The 27,721-nt window shown below is 47.7% G+C and overlaps 1 protein-coding gene and 1 long non-coding RNA gene across 13 annotated transcripts in view; one reads left to right on the forward strand and one right to left on the reverse strand.

Annotated features, from left to right (window-relative positions):
- LOC112675642 (uncharacterized) lies at positions 1-27,028 on the forward strand. Of its 3 annotated transcripts, none has more exons than XR_003145969.3 (3): positions 1-139; positions 251-361; positions 23,289-27,028. It is a non-coding gene; the product is annotated as an uncharacterized LOC112675642 (long non-coding RNA). The 3 variants fall into 3 exon arrangements; XR_003145970.3 differs by lacking the exon at positions 23,289-27,028 and adding an exon at positions 11,546-11,671; XR_003145968.3 differs by lacking the exon at positions 23,289-27,028 and adding an exon at positions 1,654-5,598.
- The window catches only part of CELF6 (CUGBP Elav-like family member 6), a 30,127-nt gene continuing 11,604 nt past the window's right edge, over positions 9,199-27,721 (reverse strand). For 2 of the 10 annotated variants that reach the window (XM_025472256.3, XM_049104246.1), the window contains 11 exons: positions 26,560-26,608; positions 14,522-14,650; positions 14,345-14,424; positions 14,035-14,178; positions 13,812-13,944; positions 13,205-13,354; positions 12,970-13,032; positions 12,642-12,722; positions 12,413-12,556; positions 11,645-11,800; positions 9,199-10,818 (listed from right to left, as the gene is read on the reverse strand). In XM_025472256.3, coding sequence (XP_025328041.3) covers positions 11,673-11,800; positions 12,413-12,556; positions 12,642-12,722; positions 12,970-13,032; positions 13,205-13,354; positions 13,812-13,944; positions 14,035-14,178; positions 14,345-14,424; positions 14,522-14,650; positions 26,560-26,608 — 1,101 coding nt within the window. In that variant the 3' untranslated portion in view covers positions 9,199-10,818; positions 11,645-11,672. Of the gene's footprint in view, positions 10,819-11,644; positions 11,801-12,412; positions 12,557-12,641; positions 12,723-12,969; positions 13,033-13,204; positions 13,355-13,811; positions 13,945-14,034; positions 14,179-14,344; positions 14,425-14,521; positions 14,651-26,559; positions 26,609-27,721 lie in introns of those variants that run through there. The other 8 variants (XM_049104249.1, XM_025472260.3, XM_049104247.1 and 5 more) reach the window with 7 other exon arrangements.

Raw genomic sequence — 27,721 nt, forward strand, 5'->3', positions numbered from 1 at the left:
TGCAGCGGCGGAGTCAGACATCCCAGCTTTTCCTGAGGTCGCCGGGAAGCGCCCTGGCTCTCCAGGAGAACGATCTGGGTCCTGAGCTCGGTCGCGGCAACTTCCCGCTCAGCCTCGAACCACGACTTTCACTTTCCGAGTCAGTTTTCCCATCTGTGAAGTGGGGGCACAAATACCTTGTAACGGGGTTGTGGTGGTGAGGGTGAGCTAAGGTGATAGCTCGGGCCTTTATGAGGTTGCTGTTTTGCAGGCTGTAAAGGGTCAAATACCTGCAGTGTCCTACGGCTCAACATAATGCATCTAAGAACCTGCGAGTAGGAAGCACGAGAGCCCTAATTAGGGCCGTTATAGTTGATCTCAGGTATGGCCGCGTCTCCCTTCCTCCTTAGACTTGCATGTCAGGGCTCCCATATGCCCCTTCCCCATCCGCACTAAGGGGGAACGGCTTACCTTGGATCTACTCTCCTTCCTCGCTGCCTCTTTTTAGCCGGATACAGCAGGCCCAGGGAAAGCTTTGCCCGCAGTGGTAGAGGCAGGTCATATCCATCCCTCCCTTGGATATGCTCAGCATCTCCTTTCTGATTCCCTCCTTATGAAGCCGACTCCCTGGTCCTTTCACCTTTCTCTCAGCCTGGGCCACAACACGGTCTTAGCATCGGGTTGTTACACCCATAGCTCATAATAACTGAAAAAAGCGAGCGATAGAAAACAACAGGACTTAAAGCCTTAGTCTCAGAGTATAGAAGTTCAGAGTAGTTGGGGGAAGGAATTGGCTCTGTTCCCCTACAACAGTTCCCCACAACAAAGGCCCTGTAACAGCGTTTAAAAGCCTGGCAGTGTTTGAACACAAGCACTTGGGGGTAAACAGAGGGGGTGGGTCCCCACGAGTAAAATCTCAAAATCTGGTATTTCACAACCTTCCAGGCTTTCCCCCCTCTTCACCCCCTCCCATCTCACACCACCAGCTCTTCTACTCCTTATGAATCACATGAATCTTGACTGACTCATGGTTTATCGGTATCTTCCTGCTTCGCTTCTTTTACTATCCAGTCCAGATCCTATGGGCAGTTACTTTTTTTTTTTTAAGGTTTTATTTATTTTTTTCATGAGAGGCACACAGAGAGAGGAAGACATAGGCAGAGGGGAGAAGCAGGCTCCCTGCGGGGAGCGTGATTCGGGACTGGATCCCAGGACCCCAGGATCACCACCTGAGCCGGAGGCAGATGCTCAACCACTGAGCCACTCAAGTGCCCCTGGTCAATTACTTTTATCACATTTTTGTTAACATGCTTGCCCTTAAAATCATAATCTTGGATCATTCTGGCCATTTATCTCCTCTCCTCTCCTCTCCCATCCTAAACCAAGATAAGGGAAATCACCCAATCCTGCAGAACTGTGCTCGTGAGTGGACACTGTTTAAGTCTAGCTAATGAACCCTCTTCTTTGGGATTTATATTTTCCACACTCACCCTCCAGGTCTATGGGCCCCAGGGCCATGCTCTGTTTTGTTTGACCCCTGACACTGTGGCTGCAGCTTTTTTGAACTGTGAGTGGATCCCTAATCCAAGTTATGCTAAGTAAATGTTTTCTCCTGGGAATCTTGGATTAGGGAGGAGAAATGGATTATTCTAACTGGACTGGTTTCTTGAACAGAAGAAATAAAAACTCAGGAGCTATGGTGAATTTACCTCCATGAGGAATGGGAGATGGAGAAAGACTACCTTCAGGGAGAGAATGAACCATCTAGAGGCCGAGACCAGAAATGATGAGATTGGTCTCTGGTTCTTGAAAGCTTCCCAAGCCCTTTGTGAGACCCTCTGACCTTGGGGTCTCTGATTCACATTTATCTAGAATAAATCGTGTAAGCTAACTTAACTTATACTCAATGCAGAGCTACTACAAACTCAGTCTCTTCAGTTGTCCCCACAGTGTACCCAGCAGTCCTTCTACGGGTCAGCTTCTGTCACCATCCCCCAGTCTGCTTCACAGAGAAACTGAAGGCAAGGGGGAGGAAACTGCCTTAGTTTCCAGTTCCCTCCAAGCACTTGACTCTCTCTGGCCCTTTCTTTCTCAGAAAAGAAGGTTTCCCTTCAAATCCAAGGTTAATCCTTCCACTATGATGTGTAGTTCATTCCCTTTTCATCTCTTCAGGAACTTTGTTCCTTCACTATGCCTCTCCTTCATGGATATTCAACTTTTCCCTCTGCTCTATTCTTTGATCTCAGCACATAAACTTGATCAACTGGGCCCATCTAAAAAACAAAAACAAAAACAAAACACCCAATTTTAATCTCACCGACTACTGACTGTTGCACATTTTTTCTTGCCTGCAGCAAACTTCTAGGGAGTAGTGGGACTTTCCACTTCCTCACCTCCCATGTACTCTTTAAACCTAGTGCTTAAATCTGGTGACCTTCTCCCAAAATCCCTACTGAAAATACTTTCAGTGAAGTTGCAAAGGACTTCTGAACTGAAAAATCCATTGGAAATGGATTAATTTATTTGACCACTTGATGTCATTTGGCTTTGTTGACCACCCGGATCCTGCACCCTTTGTTAGCTCCTAGGGGCTACCCAATTCCAGTTTCTTCCTACACTCACATGGGCCCTCTGCAGCATCCTTAATGGACTCCTTTTCTGTCATTCACTATTTATAAATAAGAAAACAAGGGACCCGGCTGGCTCAGGTAGCAGGTAGTGCATGCAACTCTTGATCTTGGGGTTGTAAGTTCGAGCCCCACATTGGGTGTAGAGATTACTTAAAAATAAAAATCTTCCCTAAAAATGAGAAAACAGTTTAGTCCACACTGATTTCTCATCTCTTCACTCTTCCCATTGACCTCAACAGCACCCACCTGAAGTGGACCTTGGTAATTTGGGGCTTCTCAGAATCTGATTCCCCTTCCTTCTTACAAGTCTTGGAGATAAGCAGAGCATACATTCCATGACAGGCATCAAAGGGGTTGGCAGCTAAGACAGAGGTATGTGACCAGGGCCTGGCCAAGTAGCCCCCAGAAATGTGGATTCTGGGGTAAATGATTCAGAGAAATAGAATTGTGGATAATTCACCCTGGCAGTGGCCACAGCAGGGTCAGCTCTCTCCCATGGTTTGAGCTATAGGGGGATGGGCACTAGTGACATGGTGACATGAAGCATCCACTGATGATGAAATCTCTAGTACTCTCACTCTCTGTTCTGACGTCTAACTTTGGCTTTTGTTCTGGTGGAATGGCCTCCCATTGTTCCCACTCATTTCCCAAGCTTGCATGTCCTGCTTGGCGATACTATGACCCACCCAGTGCCCTTTCAACAAATGGCTTTTCTGTTTCAATCATCCCGTGTGGCACACTGACTGCAGGTGACAAGGACTCCCAAATTTATATCTTCCTCCTTTCCTTCTTCAAGTTGCCTTTTGGATAAGTTGCCTTTTAGACAACTCCATTCATATGTCTCATAGGCAAACACATTTTCTTGTCAGCCTGCATCTCTTCCATGTTCCTAGCTTCATAAATGGCATCTATGACTAGTTCAGCCTGAACCCTGAAAGAAGCATCTTAGACTTCTCCCGCCCTCGTTTAAACAAGACCAATTTTACCTTGTAAACATCCTACATCTTAAATCAATCCCGATGTTATAATCCTGCTCTTCCTCACCAGGATTGCACTATCCTCCTAACTAGACCCTCTATCCTAGTATCTACTCCTCTGAATCCACTTGGCGGTCCAGCAGAGTCTTCTTAAAACCCAAATCTGATCATGGCACTCCTCTATTAAACCCCTTCAATGGCTCCCTCCTACCTCTGTGATAAAACTGATACCCTTTCTATGGATCTGGCTCTCACCTGGCTCTCACTACTTCTTCACCTGCGTTCGAAACTCCAGCCAGGTCAAAGCACACATTCTTACAGACCCTGCAGGACATGTCTTCATACTTCATAAATCCTCATTGGGGCTGAGAGTCACAATGCCATTTCTGCCCCCTCTGTCTTCCCCTCCTCCCCCCAGAGATGGATCCGTGACCCATTGGGCCAGGCAGGGGACTCCATCACCTTGCCCAAAGTGATTAGGTCAGGCATGAGTTCGTGGCCTAAGTAGAGCCAATCAATGTTCTCTTCAAAACTCTCTTGCTTTGGAGGCCACAGTGCTAGGAACATATGAGACTGAAGTTGCTGGCACCCAGCTCTCTCTATCACAGAGAATGGGAAAAGGAATGGGACCAAAGCACAAAGAGAAGCAGAGCCCTGAGAGATGGAGAAGGAGATAGCCCATGACACTTATTTGAACCCTTGAATTCAGACTTGCCTAATTCCAGCAATACACTACACCTCTCAGTTCCTTCTTGATTAAGCTGGTTTATGCTACTTTTTTTTATCACCTGCCACTCAACCACTTCTAACACTAAAATGGAATGGGGTGTGCAGACTCTAAAGTGATGGAACCAAAGTGAAATGGGGCCAGCGGGGATCTGATGACCCTTGACTGGGAGGTTGGAAATCCATGTTATGTAATATCAAATTAGCTGGTTAAATGATCTTCTATTTTATCTTAAGATTTGGGTCATGCATCCATCCTTGATGGAGATCTCGGGGACACACTGGAAAAAAAAAAGTCTGGATGTTGAAATGTGCTGGCCTCTTAAGATTTTCATTAGGATCCTGCAGTTCCGCTTGCCTCTGTGCTGCCCGAACCAGAACCAGTTTTGTTCAGAGTTACCTTTTCTGCCTGTGGCCAGCAAGCTAGACTGCCAAGGGTCATCATGCTCTTACAGATTATAAAAGCCAGATCCTCTTCCTCAAGCTAAAGTGAGTGAATACAAAGGCATAGATACAGGATATCCAACAGGAGAAACTTGAGCTTACAGCCTAAGGAATTCCAGAGAAAAAGTCTGATCCTCCATACCACACCTGAATGCATCTTTTTTTCTCCCAAATTAATATTTATTTATTTATTTATTTATTTCACTTAGAATTCAGCCAGTGCTAGGGATTCTGGTGCCTGGGATGTTGGCTGTAAATCCTGTAGGAAAATGTAAGATATACTGGTCACAAACCTCATGTGCCTTCTTGAACTTAAGTCCCCACCTACGTGAAATATCCCCTCCACTTCCACATCTGTGGTAGAAATGCCACATAGCAGGCCATGGAATCTGACTTCCCAAACAGCCATCTGGGGGCAAATGATGCATCTCATGGGACACCTGGGTGGCTCAGTGGTTTAGCGCCTCCCTTCAGCCCAGGGCGCGATCCTGGAGTCCAGGAATCGAGTCCCACGTCGGGCTCCCCGCATGGAGCCTGCTTCTCCCTCTGCCTGTGTCTCTGCCTCTGTCTCTCATGAATAAATAAAATCTTAAAAAAAAAATGATGCATCTCAGAAGTACAGTGGAGGTAGCTCTCTGTGGGATACAATTTGACCAGAGGGAAAGGAAAGAGGAAGAACATATGGATACACCCCATCTCAATTCTCCACTTAGTGAACTGTTCCCAGGTGGTTTCTCCTTGCAAATACGATGTGCTTAGAAAACAACACTGTCAAGTGACCTGTTCTCTCCTCATGGCTCATATGATGTCACCAACATGTAATGCATTATTTTGCATTTCTTGTCAGGAAAGATGAGAATCTTCATCTTTCCTGACTCATGTCTCTCCTCCCCTCTCATCATCCTGGACTTCCATCTCCCCAAACAGTGTGAGCACTGTAACCCCTGCTTCAGAGTCTGTTTCCAGAGTACTTTGGCTAAGACATGGAACCATAATCAGAGCTCCAGTCCCAACATTAAGTCCCAACAGTGAGATAGCAAGAAGGTCCTTGCTGTGTAGACATGGCAGATTTCCTGTTCAAATGCAGAGAATCTAGCCCAGACTGTGGGCTTCCTGTCCAGAGCCCAGGGCCAAGGTCGGAATGGGAATGGGGATGGGGATAGAGGGGCCAGGCCATTTCTAGCCTATCCATAGGAGAAGCTGAGGCTCATTTCACAGGCTATGTTTGTGTTTTCCTGCATTTTCTTCCGGGCACCTTATACTTCTCTTGGGAAAAGTCAGACCCAGGCTTACAGATGCTCTGCCTTCTGGGTCTCTGCTTTTAGACATTTAGAAGGCAGGAGGCCAGAGCCTGGAAGTTCAAAGTCCCCTCTACAGATAGCCAGGCAGTTAAAGGTTCTCATCAACCCAGGCTGCTGGAGAGTGGGGAACACTGATAGCAGTGTGTAAAACTGGGGCTACGGAGAGAAACGGTGGCTCTCTGCCCTTTCTGAGTTTGCGCTTGGCACAGATTTGGTCACCTCTTTGTGGACCCCACATGGCTCAGCCTGGAAAAGCAGCTACTTAGGCTGCATTGGCTTTGAACTCCCTGAGTCTATGAGGTTTCTTCCTTCACTGGTTTTCCCAAAAACATAAGGTTGTGTGACATAATTATATACATGTGCTGGCCATGAGAGGAGGCCCAGAGGCCAAAAACAGCCTCTGAGTCCCTGCTGGATTTGGCTGTGTCACAATGCAGGCAGGTGCGCTCAGAACAGTGGTTGCCCAAAGATCACAGCCGAAGCTAGAAATTATGAAGAGCGATCCTGTGATCTCCATGTCCTTAGCACCTTCTTTGGGAAGGTATTCCATGCATCTTATGCTCCACTGAGGCAGAGGCGAGACTCCAGTTCTGGTCAGAGCACACAGAAGATCCAGAGCTGCTTCCAATGTTAGAGATCATTCATCATCTCAGACTAGAGGTCTTTTCTTCCTACATCTAAGACACCCAGGAGAAAGAAATTCCAGAGGCCCTGCCAAAGGCTGTAAAACCTCATAGTCCCCAAGTGACACAAGTTCCCAGAGGGCCCGCAAATTCAACATCCACTGACAGACTCCTCCTAGGACTGCTTTGGTGATGTGGCCTCAGTGTAATAATGGACCATGGCCAGAGGGCGAGGAATAGAGCAAGCTGCAGGTGGGCCCAAATGAATGCTTGTATGGTTGCCTCCCTCCTACCCTAAGCATCTCCTTGGGGCTGAGGCATAGGAGCCAGTACCACTCAGGGATTTTGACCATCTGGTCAGGGCTACTGGAGCATGAGCCAGCCAAGTGTTGAATAGATAATGTTTCTTTGGGGGCATGAGCAGATTAAGATTTACATATCACCATAGACAGACCATTGTGGAGACCATGAAGCTGATGGGGAAGGAAACAGGCAAAGTGTGACCAATTGCTAAGAAACAGAAACCACAAGGGCCTGATCCAGGTTCAAGGACCAAGACCCAGCAAGATTCTTGATGATGGTTACTAGCTCACAGAGGGTCCAGAAATCACTTCAATTGGTTTTAAAGCAATTATATCACCAGAGAATCCTCAGCCCTGGCATACAGGGCTCTGAAAATGCATAACCTCTAAGGCAATCTTTGGGTCTGAAGCCATGTCCAAAGGAAAGAAGGATGCTTCAGTTCCAGAAGAAACATCTGAGGGATTCTCATAAAGGACAATAGATAATAGAAGGTATTTCCCAGTGGAAAGGGCTAAGAGCAATCAGTTTTGTTAACCAAGAAATTCACTCCACTGTCCAGAAAAATGTACTGTATGCTATAGGTTAGTGACCATTGTTTTTTCTTCTCCCCTGTTCCAAATGGACGGCTAAATCAATCTTTTAGCCATAGATTTTAAAATCATAAGTTACATCCAGACCTGATCAAGAACTGCACATCACAAAGGGACCCCGAACTGAGGGTTACCTAAGGCAATTAGACATGATTCCGCTTTGTCTCCCATTTTTATTGGGCCGAGGATCATTTCACTGTTGGGCAGGCACATTTTTGAAATTGTATGTTTGTCAAGAAAAATATAGGTGGCTGCTGAGCAATAAAGGGGTGGAATACAGTGGATGCGTGCTGCTTATCTACCCATCATTCCTTCCTTTAAGGGCCCATTTCTTCTCTCCACGTGATCCTGATGAGGTTGTCAATTATGGTGGCCCACTCTTTCACCCTAGAGGTAGGCACATGTCCATTGCGGCCAAAGTCTTCCCTAGGACTTTAGAGCTAGAACCAGTGAGGTCGACATACAAAAGGAAGCAGATCCAAGACATGGGAGACGTCATCAATTGAACCTCTAGATCCAGCCATGCATGAGGGTAGACCCATCCTTCGGTTTATCAGTTGTGTAAGCCAATTAATTTCCTACTGGATTAAACATGTTTGAGTTGGGGTTTTGATACTTGCAACTGAAAGAGTCCAGACTAATACATGCACACACAACAGAGACACACACACCATGTTGTTCAAACTCATTGGATATTGTACAAGTCTTGCATGATCTTAAAGGGTCAGCAAACTTTTTGTCTAAAGGATCAGATAAATATTTGTTTTGTGGAGGCACATATGGCCTCTGCCTCATACTCAATGTATGTTTTATTTTTATAACCTTTTAAAAATATAAAACCGTTCTGTTTGTAGGCCATACAAAACCAGGCTGCAGGCCAGATTTGCCCACAGGCCAGACTTTGCCAAGCCTGATCTAGACCCTGCCAACCTCTGCAGCATCACAGTCTGCCAGTCCCTAACCAAGTGCCATTTTGGTTCAAGTGTCTCAATATGACTCGGGGATGAGTTAAGGTTCAGGGTAGAGATGGGAATAGGAAGAGGGTCTTGTCTTGGTGCCTACCGTCTCCCACCTAATCGGCACTGAATACATGGTAATCATTATTATTTCTCAGTAAGAATTTATCAAAGTGATGCAGCTGTCCAAACAGCTTTGTTCAAAGTCCCAGTTCATCCTTGAAGACCCTTCTCTTCTTCAACTCCTTTAAGAAATCTTTCTCTGACCTCCCTTCCTAATCAAGTCTGAATTAGATACTCTTCTGCTGGTGATCATAGACCCTGTGTGACCTTCCATCATAACATGAATTGGTCAGTCTTTCCCACTGACTCTGAGCGCATAGAACGCGGCTGAGCCCTAGCTCCTAGCACAGGGCTCAGCACCTGGCAGTGAACAGCCTCTCTGCCACCATGAGAATGTGTTTGAAGGCACAGGTGCTCCGTACATCTGCCTGGGTCCAGGGTGATCAGTCTGTGTGTCACCATTGTGCTGGTGTAATGATGCCTTCAATGCCATTTTCTCTCTTGATTGGAAATAGTTTGTTGATACACATTACAGCTTACCTGCTCATGTGATTACCGTATCTATTTTTCATCCCATTCCCTCCAAAAATGAGTCAAAGACAGAGGAACAGGTGGAACAAGTTTTCTTAGAAACTGTTATGAAGGAGGAACCCTCCAACCCCACTCCCCCACATCCTTTACTGTCTGATGTGATATCAGATCAGAGGCCTCCAGCCTCAGCGACATCTGGGGATCAGAGTGCCCCCCACACAGCCGGGGCCCCACACAAGTTTGATGCATGTCTATGAGGTGGAGGGGGAATTAACCTCCTGGGAAAAAATATGTGCAAGGCCCTGCAGGCCCAGGACAGGCTGACCAAGGCAAGATGAGTCATGGTGTTCTAAGCTGAATCTTTTGCCCATCTCACAGAAGCAGGCAGGAAGCACCACCATTGATCAGCTTTATATGGCACCCACTGAATACAACAGATAGACAAAGACAGACAGACAGAGCACACACCACTTCTAAGCTGAACACTGCTCACCATCTAGAAGCACCTTGGATAAGCACATGTGAGACACTCTTGCATAGGAAAGATGTACTTTGTAAAGGAATGAAGAAGTATTTTGGCAAAACATCTACTTCCCTCCCAGGTCCTGGGTAAAGAGGGACCTCTAAATTCTGAAGCTTCTACATATTGAAAATTATCCCCTTCTCAATGGCAGTATATACAGTAGCAAACCTTCCAAGTCTGTTGTCACAGCCCTCTATGTATATCCTGAACCTACTTTACCGGTGGGCAAACATAGACTTGGAGACAGAAGGTGGCCTGGAGCAAGGGGACACCGGGGCTGGCTCCAGGTGAGGGGAAACAGGAGATGTCTCGGCTCAGCCAAAGGCAGGGCCTCTGTCTATCTGGATGGGGAAGGGAAAGGCTGGGGTGGTTCAAACTCCCTCTTTCTTCCTATCTGGGGAAGCAGTGGTTCCACGGGCAAGACTGTCAAGAAGGACACTCCTGCTGGCTAGTGGGTCCCGCAGGATGGGAAAGACCTCCTGGGACCTCTTTGGGGATTCCCTCTGAGTTGGGGGATTGTGGGGTTCGCTGCTTCCATAACTCTCTTTGTTGCCTGCATGGGAGCTTAGACCTTAAGTCCTTAATTATTTTAAAAAGGTGGGGAGAGGGGGACAATTAAGAGGGAATGAGACACAGAACAATCTTTCCACAGCCTCCCTCTGCCTAGGCTGGGGCTTTTACGGGTCTCCTTCACCCTGTCTCCTAGGGATAGTTAAAGGCAGCTTGTATGAGACTCTATATTGTCTTTTCGTTTCTCCTGTGGTTTTTTTTTTTTTTCTTTTCTTTGTGTTTTTTGTTTCTTTCTTTTAATTTATATAGATATATATATTCTTTAAAAAGCAATAGTCCTTTGGTCCCTAAACTCTAAGGAATGATATGATTTTGAAAGAAGTAAATCTGGGCTTCCCTCGCGGAGAAGCCCTTGGCACCCCCAAGGCCCTCCGCTGGTCCCCCTAGACAGCCAATCCTCAGCCAGCCCCAGCCGCCTTGCCAGCCTGCGCTCTATGCTGCAGGCCCAGGACAACCCACTTGATGAAAACAATCCTTAACTTGGCCTGAGCCCCAGGCACCGGCCTTGGGTCTGATCCACCTCCATCTGTGGCTGCTCCTTCAGGAAGGGCCGCTCAAGCATTTCTGTGCTTTTCCTTTCCTTTCTTCTCACTCTTCAGTTGCTGTTGTTGGGTATTTGTTGATAAGGAGAGAGGAAAGAGAAAATTTAAAAAAAAAGCAAAAATCATCCCGGAGGACAAGACCAGAAGAGTGGCTTGCCCCAGCAGTGACATCTCTTCCTGAGGAGCAGAGCTGCCGCAAGGGCAAGGCAGACTTTGGGGCCTCCTGGCAAGGTGACTCTAGCCCCACACCCTCTCCAAAGGGCTCCCTAGGGTAACACAAGTGAGGCCGGGCCATGTGGACCTCCTGAGGCAGCAGATCCCTAGAGGTGCAGGCAGCTGGCCCTGCCAGAAACCTAAGGGAGCTTGTCATTGCTCTCCCCATCACCCACCAGGCCCTGAGGATTCTGCTTCTTTAGCTTCTTTGCTTGTCTTGTTATCTCTAGGCTCTCCATCATTGGCCCGGCCCCTGCATCTCATCCCCTCTTGGCTTAAATTTCCCAGTGGTTCCCTACCTACAGTCTTCAGGATAAAGTCCTAACTCGAGCCTTCACAACTTTTCTAGACTCATTCTCCACCTCCCTGCCATCCCCCCACACAGCTTCTCTACTCCCATGGCCCCCTGCGACTGTCCCTGGAGGAGAACTAACTGGTTAGATCTTGCCATAACGGCCTCTCCAAGACTGTGGGGGCCAGACATTGTCTAATTTATCTCCATCCTTGGACCGAGGGAGAAACCCAAACTCTCCAACTGAGGGTTCCTCCTTAACTTCTGCCCCTTGTCTCCCAGACAGAAGGTGGGTGCTTCTAACATCTCCAAAGGAACATCACAGCTGACATGGCCTCCATCACTCAGGCCCCATCCGCCCGGGATCCACCATGGACTCACCTTTTGTTGGCTGGTCAGTGAGAGAAGATCAGTAAGGCCGATTGGCATCCTTGGGCCTCTTTAGCTGGACCTTGAGCCTCTTCATGCCAATTTGAAAGCCATTCATGGCCTGAATAGCCGTCTGGGCACTGGTTGGATTGTCAAAGCTAACAAACCCTGGGAGGTGTGGACAGAGAGGTCAGCTGGAATCTCAGCCTGGCAGGGCCTCCCTGCTCTCTGACCAGCCCCCTCAGGCCAGTTCCATCAAATACCCCTCCATCCTCCATGTTTGCACGTGCATGTGCACATGCACACAAACACACACTCATACTTAGGCGAACAGCCTAAGTCTCCTAAAGGTGTAATTCTTGGAAGGACAGGAGGCAATTCTGAGAGTGTGTGTTGGGGGCAGGGAGTGTGCTGGTTGAGCTGTTTCCCTGTCTTTCCTCGGCAAGGGTTGATTCTCTCCCTCTCCAGCTCCCATTCTGATCCTCTAAACTGTGGCTGGGGTGGGAGGGGCTCTCTGGCCTCAGACCCAAATTCTTCCTGCTCTCCTAGACTCTTAAGCCTCACCTGGTCAAACATCTTTCAGACACCTGACTTCCCCAGGTGAACCTCAAAATGGGCTTGTTCCTGGTCTGGGCTTAGCCTAGTCACTGGTCTATGAGCCTGCTTCGTGCCATACGCTCCATCTCCGGGAGCCATCGACTCATGGAGGGACAAGCTTGGGGACTGCAGTCCATCTCCAAATTCGGAGTGGGAGAGGCCCGTGGATGGGGTTCAGCTCACCGAAACATTTGCTCTGGTTGGTGGCTCGGTCCACAAAGACTTTGGCAGAGACAACAGCTCCAAAGGGCAGGAATGTCTGTATGAGTTCTGCATCACCAAACTCCTGAGGCAGGTGATAGATGAAGAGGTTACAGCCTTCGGGGCCTGCAGGAACAGCAGCAGGCTGGTTCAGGGGAGGGACCCTGAGTGGAGCCCCACCGGCCCTGATCTCCAGTCCCCTGTCCCTCACCTTCTCTTTGCTGCTGGGGCAGGGCTGAAGACTGCTGGGGAAAAGCTGTGCTCACTGGGGCATAGGCCGACGGGTAGGCTGCTGGAGACAGAGGTAGTAGGCAGTGACCCCCGGAAGCCATCCCCCAAGTATGGCCCCATCTGCCTGGCCACCTTTGATCAATTCGGCCCAGTCCAGGGAACCCTCACCCCTTAGGTCGTTCTGGGCCCAGGGGTAGGGGGATGGGAGGGTCGACTCCTCAGAAGAGAGCCTAGCCCAGGCCCCCCAATCTCCCTATTCCTTTCTGGGGCCCTTCGAACCCCCCAGGCCGCGTAGCGCCAAGTGAAACCTGCGTAGTGGTGCATCCCGGCGTAGGCCTGCTGCAGGGGGTCAGCCACACCGGGGCTCTGGGCTGGGGAGAGAGGGGCGGGAGGCCCGCGGTGAAGGTGGGCGGACGGGCGGGAGGTGGAGGGGCGCTGTGAGAGGCCGCAGGCAAAGAGAAGTCCCTTCCCCAGACGCTCGCCGCCGCCCCCCTCCGCACCCCACTCCGTTTCGGGGAGATTTGGGCGGAGCGGAGGGCCCACCTGGGTAAGGGGAGAGCCCGTTATTGTAGAGCGTGTCGGAGCCCGGCTGCCCGTTGGTCTGGGGAGTCAGGGGGCCGAATCCATTGACCCCGATGGGCGCTGGCAGACCGGGAAGGGAGCCGGGGCCGCCGCCTGGCTGGGAGGTGGCTGCTGGGGGCCGAGGGGTGGGAGAGTCAGGACGCGGCCCCGCCCCGCCCCGCCCCGCCCCGCCCCGCCCTGGCCCGACCCCGGGCCCCGCCCCTCCCCGCCCCGCCCTGTCCCACCCCGCCCCCCGGGGCCCCGCCCCTCCCCTCCCTGTCCCGCCCCCCTCCGCCCTGCCCCGCCCCGCCCCCCGGGGCCCCGCCCCGTCCCGCCCCCGTGCCCCGCCCCTCCCCGTCCCGCCCTGGCCCGACCCCGGGCCCCGCCCCTCCCCGCCCTGCTCTGTCCCACCCCGCCCCCCGGGGCCCCGCCCCTCCCCTCCCTGTCCCGCCCCCCTCCGCCCTGCCCCACCCCGCCCCGCCCCGCCCCCACGGGGCCCCGCCCCACCCCGCCCCCGGGGCCCCGCCCCGTCTCCGTGCCCCGCCCCTCCCCGTCCCGCCCCCACGGGGCCCCGCCCCTCGCGCAGTACCTGCCGCAGGCAACAGCGGCGCGGCCACCAGGCTGAAGGCCGCCACGTGCTGCATCTGGGCCGCCACCGCGGCCACCGGGCCTAGGCCCGGGCCCTGGGCCGCCGCCAGCAGGGCCGCCTGGTGCTGCAGGATCTTTGGGAGGGAAGAGGGGCGGGGGTGGAGCTCAGCGGCGGGCTGCGCCCCCGCCCCCCCCGCCCCCCCCCCCGCCCGGCGGGCACCCACCGCCGTGGTGTAGGCTCCGCACGCCCCCAGCGGCAGCGGCGCGGGGTGGAAGGCGCCCAGCTGGCCGGCCATCTGCTGCATCCGCCGCAGCGCGCGCTCCCGGTCGGTGTCCGCCAGCTTGACCACGAGGCTGGACGAGGCGCCCTGGGTAGGGCAGGGGAGGCCGCCGTGACCAGTCCAGACCCCAGCCCCGGCCCTAGGCCAAGCGCTGTGCCCATCAGGCCCTGTGCTGGGCACCGATGGCACGTGGGGAGGAGAAGCCCGGCCCCACCCCGCCGGCCTCGCCCTGGCCCCGGGCGCCCGCCCTCACCGCCATGGTCCGGCTGCCGTGCAGGCTCTGGATGGCTGCCTGAGCTTCGCCCTGACTCCCGAACTTCACAAAGGCACAGCCTGGGGCGGAGGAGAAGAATGGGGCGGCTCAGGCCACGGGGGCCAAAGGCTCGCGCGGCCCAACGAGGCAGGGAATCCCAGGGTCCGCTCAAGTCACCTTTGCTGGTGCCGTCAGGGCTCCGCAAGACGGTGCACTCCTCGATATGGCCAAAGGGCTGGAACAGGCGCCTGACGTCCTCCTCACCCTGCTGCTTCCCCAGCATCCCCACAAACAGCTTTCGGTCCTCTGGGGACAAATCCAGGCGTGACCTGGAGACCCTAAGTCCTCTTGGACTCCCCAGAGTAGCCAGAGGAGCTTAAGAAGGCAGCTCACCACAGTCCAACTCTGGGAGGGGTTTAGGGAGTGAGCATGCCCTGGGCTACAAGCTTGGGTTTCCTTAAGGAGCAGGATAATCTGCAGATCGATCTGGAGGAAAAGAACTCAACCCAGATCCACCAGGAAAACCTGGGTCCTGGGAAAAAACAAGACTGATTTTGCTTTTGTGGAAAGTGATTCAATCGATATCTTGGGTTGGGTTCAGCCCTGTATGCATCTTCTTTATGCTTGACCTTTCTGTTCTGAGAGTTTGGGAAAGGCAGTTTGGGACCCTTTCAGCCTCAGCCCTAAGGGGGGGGGGGTGTCCTCAGAGAAGGCCTTTGTATTCAGATTGGATTAGGACAAAAGAAGTAAGCCCCTGCTAGTCAGCTGGAGGGCAGTGCCATGAGTGCCCCCTTCCTGCTCAAATGGAGGAGGGTTCTGGGCCAAGAACAAACAGCACAGAAAATGGTTGTCTCGTCCTACTTACTGCCTTGTCCCCAGATGTTGAGCACTGCAATGATGAATCTCCAAGCCTAGCACCAAACTCAGTTTGGGTGCCTCTCCCGAAGGCCTAAAGAGGGCAGGAAGCTTGGGTTCCTGAGCCTCTAAGGTTAGCATTTCCCCCCTACACTTGCTAAGCCCTTGACCCCTTTCCTAAACTCCCATGCCGAGCTTCCAGGGCCCTCACTGAGCCCTGCTGCCTACTTTCCACCTTCCCTGTGCTCTTGCCCTGATCTTTCCCCAGGCGTTCACACTACAGAAGTACAGATTCTGTAGACTTGGATGGCCACCCGAGATCAAGTCTGATCCCTCCCTGTGTTCTCTCTTCATCTGGGAGTGTGTTCCATGGAGAAAGCTGGAGAACTGGGGCTGGAAACCAGGGTTAGTTACACATCTAGCCAGTCAAGGCCTCAGGAGCACTGCCCAGGAACCCACAGTAGAGGGGTCCAGACCACAGGGCCTGCTGTCAAAGCCCTGCTCCTTTCTGCACCAACATAACTCTCTGAAATAGCATGAGGCTTCACGCAGGCAACGTAAGTTAGGAGAGAAGGAGAGGGTGAGAATCTGGCTTTAGGTTTCACCTTCAGATCCTGGAGCCCAAGAAAACCCATCCCAAACTCTTTTATTCCTTGATAAACTTGGCTAGTCCAATGGGGAGCCTCGGATCCTGAGTGCAAGGGACACAAGGCTGGGAAGGCTCAAAGACTGAAGCCTGGGTGGCAAAAAAAAAGAAGAACAGACTGCCTGGCACCAACAGGAGAGGCAATCTCCAGTAGGGTGATGTATGTGTCCATATTTTACCTGGCAGGTGTGGGGTCCAGCCAAGGCTGCCCTGAGACCCTGAAGTGTCAGTCAACGCTGTGTCTGTGTAGAGAGTGGGGGCTGTGCTTAAATGGGACACGCAGAGTGTGCTTCAGCAGATCCTGCCCCTCTCCAGGGGATTACTGCCCAGTGATCCCAAGGGGGAAGGGATATAAAATGTACTTGTGGCTGGGATCCTAGAGGAAGTGCAGACCTTCTGCGGTGAGAATACAATCTGGTGAGTGTGCTTCACTTCTGGGAATGTTAGCCACAGAGGAGTGCTTTTGGAACAGATCACTGGTTTCTCAACCTTTTCAAAAAGCTGCGGAATCTGTTCTTCTAACAAAAATATTAGGATGAAGCTAAAAAATGAAAAACAAGTGGAACTGCTCTGACGGAAACTAGAAAGGTGGGGAGTGGGGATGGGGCTGAAGTTCCTCTTGCTTCATCTTCTCCTAGTACCCCCTAAAGGGGGCTCCGAGGAAAGTCCTTTAAAAACCACTGATCTAAAAGAGTGTAAATAGAATTCCACATGATATATGAAAGAGGGACATGAGATCATCCTCTTCAGGAAACCAAGAAGACAAAGAAAGAATTGCTTGATCAGTCTGCTAATGGCTTTGCCTTGACATTGGAAGACAGGCCTGATTCGGTCAGGGAATCAAACCTCAGAAGACTGTCACTGTTGTGAGCTATGACACTAAGGAATGCCCCTGTGTCTGTCTGAGGCCCAAGAGGGGCTAGAGAAGATCCTATGGCCTCCAGAGTCCCAAGGCTTTAACAGGGCTTCGTGATGTACTAATTTATAGTGCAGCTGTGTGGATAGGGTCTGCAAGATGGTGATGGCACACAGCTAAGATATCATGGCACAGGGACTGACATCCAAGCAGCCCTAGGTAGGAAGAGAAACGTCAAGGCTGAGATGGAGCCCCCAAAACAGGAAATAGGATTGTGTGTACAGTGGTTTGATCTTTATCTGCTCTTCCTCTTGGTGCTCTTTGCTGCTGATAGTCATTAGTTAAAGCCCATGCCACAGACCATGAAATTCTCTGAACCTTCTTTTGCAGTGCCAAGTCAAGAATTTTAATTTTCATGAGAAGGCACTGACCCCATTGTCCTGGACTACTGGGCTATACAGAATTTTAAATTGAAATGAAGCTGGGTTGTAGGCTGGGCTCTAGGCTGGACTCTATACTGCCTGTTTCAAAGGTATCACCTTGAATGCTGGTGTTCTTTATGCTACTTTACAGGGAGCTTGTTTTTTTTTTTTTTTTTTTTTTTTTTGCTTGATGATTTTTGACAGCAGGATAATCAAGGTCACAATAACCATGAGTTTCAGGTGATCCTAAATGGTGAGATAAGTTTCTCAGGAGACCTAAGAGAGTAATAGGCTAGACCTCCTAAGTATAGCCCCCAAATACACAGCCCTGAAGGTGCTAAGGGCTGATCAATGCCCCCAGAGAGAGATGATGATGGAATTTAGCCCAGGTAATTCAATCTCCTCTAGTTCAAACTCTACCAGTTTGGTAAAGAGAGGATTCTATACGAGGTGGGTCAGAAATGTCTGAATAAAATCATCCCATGGGTGGTAGCTGGGTCCTCAGGAAGATGGGAATATCAAATAAGGAGGCTCAGCCTTTCTGGAGTGGGTGGAATTGGAAGAAAGCATTAGTGTGGAGTTGAGCTATAGCTGGACAGGAACACAGTGGAGTGGTATAACTGCATTCTCCTGTTGTCAACTAATGTGTACTCCTTGCTCTTCTACCAAATGCTTTTTTGAACCCAAACCAAGTTGTATGAGCCCCAGAGGCCCAGCTCCATAAAGCTGCTTTGTGCAACTGGTCTTATAGGTCAGGGATTCTAATGCAGCAAATGATGAGGTTGAGACCCAGAGTCCGAGTCAGTCCATTCCCACTTCCTCAGGAAAGGCACCAAGATACTGTTCAAGAAAGGAGGCTCTGCCTCAAGCTGGCCCAAATGAATTCCTGAGGTGCCCGAGTTTCTGGTTTATGGGCCTCGTACTCATTTACCTTCCTGTTGGTGGGATGTTGTGATTGTAGGGACTGTGTAGGAACAAGGTTTCAGCATTGGGGTACCAACCACCAAATACATCCTAAAAATACTTGGCCACCTTTCAGTCCAAATACCAACCCAGAGGATACTACTGGTGGCAGCACATGGAGCAAAGCATCATTCCCCTGATGTTCTTAGTAATGACTCCAGCATAAGGAGTCAAGGAAGCCCGGGAAAGTCAGTGAGGAAATATCCAGGGCAGAGTCTTCTGGCCTGATCTGATAAGTGCCAAGAAGAGCTTTAATTTCAAAAAAATAAAATAAAATAAAACAAAGCAAGAACAACAACAACAACAACAAAACCCTGTTAGAACTAATAAATCCAGCAAAGTTGTAGAATACAAAACCAACAAACAAAATCGGTTGTGTTTCTATACACTAGCAATGAACAATCTGAAAAGGAAATTAAGAAAGCAGTTTCACTTATAATAGCAACAAAAAGAATAAAATACTTAAGAATAAACTTAAACAAGGAGGCAGAACACTGGTATCCTGAAAACTATAAAACGTTGCTAAAAGATATTAAAGACACAAATAAATGGAAGACATCTTGTGTTCACACAAGACTTAATATTATTAGATATCACTACTACCCAAAGGAGATCTACAGATTTAATGCAATTTCTATTCAAAAATTTCCATTAAAATCCCAATGTCCTTTTTTTTTGCCATTAGAAAATGGCAGAAATAGAGAAGTCCCTCCTAAAATTCATATGAATCTCAAGAAACCTTGAATAGTCAAGACAATCTTGAAAAAGAAGAAAGTTGGATCTCAGACTTTCTGATTTCAAAAGTTACTACAAAGCTACAGTAATCAAGCAGTGTGACACTGGCAGAAAGACCTGCAAATCAATGGAATAAAATAGAGAGGCCAGAAATAAACCCTCACATATATGGTCAAATGGTTTTGACAAGAGTGCCAGTCTTCAACAAATGGTGCTGAGAAAAGTGGATATATACATGCAAACGAATGACATTGGACCCTTTGCACCATATAGAAAAATTAACTGAAAATTAACCAAAGACCTAAACACCAGTGCTAAAACTATAACACTCTTAGAAGAAATGGGAAAAGCTTTATGACCTTGCATTTGGCAATGATTTCTTAGATGTGACACCAAATGCACAGGCAACAAAAGTAAAAATAGATAAAGTGAACTACAACAAAATTTAAAACTTCTGTGCATCAAAGGACACGCTCAGAGTGAAAAGACAACCTATGGAATGGGAGAAAATAGTTGCCAATCATACATCTGATAAGGGGGTAATATCCAGAATAAAGAGTTCCTACAACTCAACAACAAACGCCCCCACATTATCCTATTAAAAAGTGAGCAAAGAGCTTAAATAAGCATTTCTCCAAAGAAGATATACAAATGGGCAGTAAGCATATGCAAAGATGCTCAACATTACTAATCATTAAAGAAGTACAAATTAAAACCACAATGTAGGGGTCCCTGGGTGGCTCAGCACTTAAGCATCTGCTTTCAACTTAGGTCATGATCCTGGGGTCCTGGGATTGAGCCCCATATCAGGCTCTCTGCTCAGCAGGGAGCCTGCTTTCCCTCTCCCTGCTGCTCTGTCTGCTTATGCTCTCTATCTCTCTATTAAATATATAAACAAACAAATAAATAAATAAATCTTAAAAAAATAAAGCCACAATGTAATATCACCTAACACCTATTAGGATGACTGTTGAGGGGCAGCCCCGGTGGTGCAGCAGTTTAGCGCCGCCTGCAGCCCAGGGCGTGATCCTGGAGACCCTGGATTGAGTCTCACGTCAGGCTCTCTGCATGGAGTCCGCTTCTCTCTCTGCCTCTCTCTCTCTCTGCATCTCTATGAATAAATAAATAAAATCTTTTTTTTTAAAAAAAGGATGACTGTTGAAGGAGAAAAAGAAGGAAGAGGAGAGGAAGGAAAAGGAGAAGAAGAAGGAGAAGATGGAGGAGCTGGAGGTAGAGGGGAAGGAGAAGGAGGAGAAAGAGTAGAAGAAGAAAGAGAAGGAGAAGATGGAAGAGGAGGAGAAGAAGAGGTAGAAGCAGGAGGAGGAGGAGGAGGAGATGTTGAAGAAGAAAATAGCAAGTGTTGGAAAGAGTGTGGAGAAACTGAAACCTGTGCACTGCTGGTGGGAATGTACAGCCACTATGGAAAACAGTAGGCAGTTCCCTCCAAAATTAAAAGTAGGATTACCATATGATCTGACAATACCAGTTTTGGGTATTATAACCAAAATAATTGAAAGCTGAGTGAAATAAGTCAATCGGAGAAGGACAAACATTATATGGTCTCATTCATTTGGGGAATATAAAAAATAGTGACAGGGAATAAAGGGGAAAGGAGAAAAAACGAGTGGGAAATATCAGAAAGGGAGACAGAACATGAGAGACTCCTAACTCTGGGAAACGAACTAGGGGTGGGGGAAGAGGAGGTGAGCAGGGGGGTGGGTGGGGGTGACTGGGTGACGGGCATTGAGGGGGGCACTTGATGGGATGAGCACTGGGTGTTATTCTATATGTTGGCAAATTGAACACCAATAAAAAATAAGTTTATAAAAAAAAACAAAAGAATTGAAAGCTGAGAGATATTTGTACACTCATGTTCACAGTAGCATTATCCACAACAGTTAAAAGGTGGAAGCAACCCAAATGTCTTTTTTTTTTTTTAAAGATTTTATTTATTTATTCATGAGAGACACAGAGAGAGAGAGGCAGAGACACAGGCAGAGGGAGAAGCAGGCTCCATGCACCGGGAGCCCGACGTGGGATTTGATCCCGGGTCTCTAGGATCACGCCATGGGTCAAAGGCAGGCGCTAAACGGCTGCGCCACCCAGGGATCCCCCAAATGTCTTTCAACCAATGAATGGATAAACAAACTGTGGTGTATTCCTACAGTGGGATACTATTCAGTCTTTAAGAGGCAGGAAAACCTGACACATGCTACAACGGGGATGAACCTTGAAGAAGAGATCGTGCTAAGTGAAATCAGCCAGTCACAAAAAGACAAATACTGCATGACTTCGCTTATATGAGGTATCTTAGAGAAATCAAATTTATAGATAAAGAAAGTTGAATGATGGTTACCAGGGGCTGGAGGGGGAAACGGAGATATTGTTACAATAGGTACAGATTTAGAGCTTTGCAAGAGGAAGAAATTCTGGTGATAGGTTGCACAATAAATGTGAATATACTTAACACTACTGAGCTGTACACTTAAAAGTGGTAAAGGTGATAAAGTTTATGATATACCAATTTTACTATAATTTTTAAAAATGAAGAAGTGCTTCAAGGAGGACTGAAAAATAGGTACGTAGACCAAGAAAGAACAGAGACTCTATTGTCCCTTCGTCCTGACCCAGGAGAACCAGGAAGTAGGGAAGAAAGGCAGACAAGCCTGAGATTCCAGGTTCTCCTGAGAGAGAAGAATCTCAGCCCCCAGACTGCGTTTTCCTTGTGTAGGCTGTATACCTGTACCTGAAGGGCTTGTCAGAGGATTAAAGCCATTGCCACGACCTAAAAGTGTTCATGATCAGCTTTGGGTGATCCGCTCCGAGTCAAGCTGAAGGGCAAGCACCTCCCTTTACCTTCAGAGGTAGAATTAATTTCAGGAAGTGAAACGTTAACTTGAGTAGTCTCAAGCTCTACTGTGAAACCTACCCAGTCGGGTCTTCACTGGAGGAATACTTTTAGGAATTAAATAAGTATAAGGGTCAAAGACAGATACGAGTGTCAACTGACCGGCATAACAGTTGTAGCTAAGATCCGTATCTGATTAGGTCAGAAAATATGTCCTGGTATTATGAGATTCTGAAAATTCCAGCTCAAAATTTAACTTTAACTCAAAGTTTAGTTGTTAAACACTGAATGAAGTAGGATCCTGGATAAAATTTGGAAAAAATGGCTCACCTAGTTAGATAATTATATATATTTATTATTCAGAACCCAGGGTGATATTTAAATAAAACCATATAAATTCAGTTAGAAATTACCTAAACAATTAATTATAGGATGGTGATAGGAGAGTTGATGTGATAACAGATAATTGGTCTCTTCAGTTAAGCCAAATTTCAAGATTTAAAAAGAGATTCCTCGTGCTCGCTTCGGCAGCACATATACTAAAAAAAAAAAAGAGATTCCTCCCTTCAGAGAATGTTTTAAATTTTAAAGTTTAAAAAAGCTAAAGTGGAAAGAATACTTGGGCTGATTACTTAACCTGTATCTGTACCTCAGGCATCCTGGAAACACAAATATGTGCTAGGTAAAAAAAAAAAAAAAAAAAAAAAAAAAAATACCACCAAAGTTGGAGAATGGAACAAGCAGAGCAATTCCTACTGTGATTTATGAATTTATTGATTTTATGTTATGAAATTTGAAGAGAGGAAAAATATATGTAAAGAATTTCAATGATTTTGAAGATTTTGCCTTAGGACTAAGGTTTTCCTATACAATTGGTACCTACAACTAAACTTATTTTTTGTGCCTCCATTGCAGAAATAATGTAAGTTAGAAAAAATCAACCACAGCCTCCATGCTGAACAGCAAGTAAAACAGGCTTATTTAGTTACCACTGTCTGAAGGATTTGGGGATCCCTAGCCCTGACCTCATATAATTTGATGTTAACATTTTGAAATACATGACCCTTTAATTTTTATCCAAACATTTTAATGTTTATATTCAAATAAATCTGATTAGGTCAGAAAATATGTCCCGGTATTATGAGATTCTGAAAATTCCACCTCAAAATTTAACTTTAAGTCAAAGTTAAAGTGACTTTAAGTTTAAGTCAAATGCTGAGGAGAAAACTTTCTGGCACTATGTTTTTTTTTTTTTTTTTTTTTTTTTTGCACTATGTTTTTTTGATGTAGAAATGGGTGCCTTTATTATAATTAAGATATCATTTAGTTTTGGAAAGTTCGGTGTGTTTTCTTTTAAGAGTACTGCTCAATACCACAGGATGCAAAATATAGGCACCGAGTATGGAGCACATGAACAGCATGGAAATTAGCTGCAGAATTTATGGGAATTGGCTGAGATCATTAAAAGGCTGCTATAAGGGGCACTTGTGTGGTCGGTTAAATGTCTGCCTTTGGCTCAGGTCATGATCTTAGGGACCTGGGATAGAGCACCGCATCAGGCTCCCTGCTCTGCCCCTTCCCTCATGCTCATGCTCTCTCTTTCTCTCTCAAATAAATAGAATGGCCATGGAAGAAGAGGACTCCAGTACCTTCCACCAGGCAGATCCTGTTGTGATGCTACTATTATTGCATTGTAAGCGTTGAATGTACAAGGGTTACTAATAACTTCTTAAAGTAATACGACATGCAGTGTGTTTAAAACATAGGTTATTTCAACCATAAACCTCATGTCTATTGATCAAAAATAAGAAATACTACTCTGTTGCATTGGCACCAAAATTCAAGAGAGAGAATGTAAAGTAACTGTTTTTGTTAAAAAAAGCTCATGTGTGTACAACAGAGTGCTCCTATATGAAGATGGGAAGAAAGGGAAGTCGTTGGGCCAAAGAAGCAAAACTGATAGGTTTGGTTGAGTTCTCACAGTGCTGGTAAACTTTTAAAAATTGAATCAGTTGCCAACATTTAATATAATTAAAATGTAAATTGTAATTAAGTCGTGTCAATCTCATTCGTTTAAAGTTCTCTACCTGGCTCCTGTAGCATTTGAGTTGGAGATTTGGAGATCCCTGTTTTGGCAGGGTGTGGGGGATCAAATAACCCCTTCCAGAAGAAAATGGTGGAATCTTAGAAGGTTATACTATTTGCCTCGATACCCTTTAGACTATGTCTGCATTGATACCAGTATTCCCAATGTGATTTTTGGGATCGCAAAGATAAGACTTGAATAGGGCAAGCTGTACCACACTGGTGTCAAATGTTCCGTTTCAAAAGCAAAATCCAATACCATTCGAAAAGCTCTGTTTCTAAAGCATTAGTTTGTGTTTAAATTCAACAGAGAGCTAAACTCAGAAGAAATATGTAACACTGAAGAAAAGGAACACATTTTGATTAGTAACAAGATTATCTAACACAGATCAGTTGGTAGTTAAATACTTATAAAATGTAAAGGCCCAACTGTTTTGCAAGACTTAGTACATATGTCTCCTCTCTCCTGAAAATGTAGCAGGGAATGTTTGGTGACTCTGAGTGGGAGGAGGGAGGACTTGAGAGATCTGGCCATCTAAACCTGCAAGAAGGATTATTCATGGATGCATTTGGAGTATATGCTCGTTAAGAGCCATCACTTGTCAAGAAATACCCGTGTAACACATAACTACTAAAATTATGAATCCTACTGCCAGGCAGACCTCTATTCAACTAGATTTGCTTTTCCCGCTCTCTTGAGCTTCTCTGAATCTGAACAGGTGTATATAGGTGGGCTGCCACAGAATACAGAATTTGTCAATGATGTGACACCTGTAAAATCTGTGCAAAAAGGGGAGGAAAATGATAAAACTCAGGCTGATGCCACTGCATGGGGCTCAGATGATGAGGACATATGGACCAGGCCAAGCAGAAACATCATCCGAAGCCTCCTTTGTACAGCTGCCCTCACCCCAATGAGATGTGTTGGATTCCAAACAGCAAGAGTGCCCCCAGTATGGTGAACTTAGTTCTTGAACCAGATCCAAGTTGCATCATGTTCTGAACTCTGTGCATGCTATCCCCTTTGCCTAAACACCTGCTCCCTCTCCCCTCTTTTCTCTATTTGACTACTTCCTGTTCATCCTTGAGATCTCAGCTTGAATATTACTACCTCTGGGAGGCCACCTTGATCTCCCAGACTAAGATAGATGCGCTCTTGTTATTATGCCCACAATCTCTCCAGGACTTGAAAAGCACTGATCACACTGAATTGTTACCCCATGTACTATCCCTTCATAGCTCCAGAGCTCAATGAGGCCAGATGCCAGGTCTGCCTTGCTCACATCTCTATTCCTAATGTGGAGTAAGTTACTCAGAAGGCGGAATGAGCACTGGGTGTTTTTCTATATGTTGGCAAATTGAACACCAATAAAAAATAAATTTATATTTTAAAAAGTTACTCAGAAGATGTTGGTTGGATGGTTGAATAAATTACAGCTCAAACTGTCTGCTTCTTAGCTCACTCAGGTACTCTAAGTTGGACTCTGAACTACGGGAGTAGTTAATGGTTGTGGACAAGGCCTAGAAGATGGCCAGCAATGGCCAACAATGACCTTGATGCCTAACGGAGCTTCCCAAAAGGCAGAAATTCTCGGGACAAGTGAACCAGAGGTTCTGTATGGAGGCTGGAACTTCTCAAAAACCTGTCTGGAAAGAATGAGGTGGGAAAGGAGGCTACATGTGAGAAGGGGAGGAGGAAACTTGGAAATATCTCTTCAAGGCAAAGTAGAAGTGATAACATCTTGACCTGAAATTGAGAATCAGAGACCAGAGGTCAGATAATCTATAAAGATAAAGGAAGAATTTCATGGAAGAAAGAACTCCACAAGAGGCCCACAAAGCTTCCAGAGCCCCTTGTGGGTGTAGCCAGTGAACATGAAGTCTGAGAGTCTGAGAGTCATGTGCAGAATTAGGAATCAATGAAGACCTGTCAATTGGGTTCCATTCTCTCCCAGACCATGGGCAGCTTCTTCCATCTAACAACACCATGACTGATCTTAGGTAAGGCAGGGAGAGAGTCTCATTCAAGGGAGAGAGTCAGCAGACATCAGGGCAATAGGCAGATATCCTGGAATGATATAAGACCCAAGGGTGAGAAAGACGCCAAAGAACTGACACCAGAAGCCAGCATCACTTTTCCAGTATGGAAGCTGGCTGGAATGTAGCTGGTTGTCAAAAGGCACAGGCTTTCTACCCCTCCTGTTCTTAAGGAGCATGGGTCTTTCTGCACTGGGAAACAGTGCTGCTAAAAAAATAAAATAAAAAAAAAAAAAGACCTTCGAAGACTTGCCATGCTCCTCACCAGTATAGAGTCAATTCCTTCATATGGCCTGCAAAGTCTGTCTTACCAGACTCCTCTTTTACCATAAGTAACTAGGCAGTTGCAGTGAAGAAATGAGTGGCTCCAATCCAGAGTGGACTGGGTCCTCTATGATCAGAAGAATATGAAAAAAAGAGAACCATTCCAGCCTGGTTTTTCAGACAAATCTGGAAGTTCCACCTGAAAAAACGAGAATGAGCTCTCTCCAGGGCAAGGTGGCAAGAGCTCCCATCCTCTACCTCCAGTATCTTCCTAGGCTCTTCCCGCCTTTTTTGTGTCTAGGGACCCTGGGACCCCGTTCCTTCTCAGGGAAGGGAAGAGCTGGGAAGACTGAGCTGTTTCTGGTGCTGAGCAACTCTGGGCCCCACTTACCCCCTGACCCAAGGAAGCTCTGGTAATAAACCATGGGCAAGACTGACTCGAGGAGTAAGCCCCCCACCCCCTATGTGGGTGACACCCTGAGGTTTGTCACACAGGGAAGTTACCTCCTCGGCCCTCACTGGCAGCCGGCTTCACTTGGATCGGACGATTCATCTGAAAGACATTGGACCAAGACACCCAGTCAGCATGACTACCTGGCCCTGGCACCCAGCTTCTCCTCCCCTGGATGCCTCAGGATCTAAGCCCTGGCCCCTTTGAACTCTGTACCCCACCACTCTTACAATGGACTATAGATTTTCTCCAAGATTCTTCCTTAAACTGGGGAATTCAGAAGGTGCTGAAACCTGAAGGGTGGGGTGATAGGAAGCTTGGTGGCAAGCAGGACGGACCGTGGTGGCAAAAGAGATCCTGCTCTGGGCTCTGGGCTAGGACTACGTGAGCCCTGTCCCTCTGGCTCCTGGGCCTCCTTAAAGGCTTTGGGTGAGAGGAGTTGGGTGGGAGGGTAGAATTGACACCGAAGGTTTGTGTTTTGTTAAAACTGAGACTATAATTCTATATGTCATTTAGATTAAACAATCTGGGAATCCGACTTTGTGCTGTCTACCCCAACTCTGCCTTTTAATGGTTGTATGACTTCAAGCAAGCCATCCTCTCTTGGATTCAGCTTGTTAAATGAGGGAAAACCTTCCCCAGCCTCTGTGTCACTACAGTTTCTACACTCACCTACTCAGGTCCCTCCCTGGGCCCCCCTTCCCTTGAGGATGCTGGCATTCTCCAGGGCACCATCCTCGGCCCTACTCATCCCGCTGTTCCCATTCTTCCTGGATAGTCTCGCCCACACCCACAGCCTCAGCTACCATCCTCGCAGGGCTGACTCAGAGCTCTGCATCCCCAGCCCACACCTCCCTCCTGGGCTTCAGACCCATGTACCAGCTACTTGCTGGACATCCTGACTAGAAAGTCCCACTGGCATCTTCCACTCAACACACCCGCACCAGAGCCTATCTTTTTGCCGGGACCTGATCCTTCCAGTCATCCAAGCTAGAAACCTGGAAAGCAGCTTGACTCTTCCCTTTATCCCCTCCCCCACCAACCGATTTCGCCTTCTAATTCAGGGGTTCCCTGATCAGGGATGGATAAGAATCACCTGAGAACCATACCAGACTCTCAAGTTGGGGGATTGTATAATTTGTAAAAAGCTCCTAGGTGATTTCGACATACACCCCCACACATTCCCATCCCCCAACCACCCTGAGAGAATTCATG

This window comes from Canis lupus, chromosome 30 (assembly GCF_003254725.2).
Source record: "Canis lupus dingo isolate Sandy chromosome 30, ASM325472v2, whole genome shotgun sequence".
NCBI classification, from domain to species: Eukaryota; Metazoa; Chordata; class Mammalia; order Carnivora; family Canidae; genus Canis; species Canis lupus.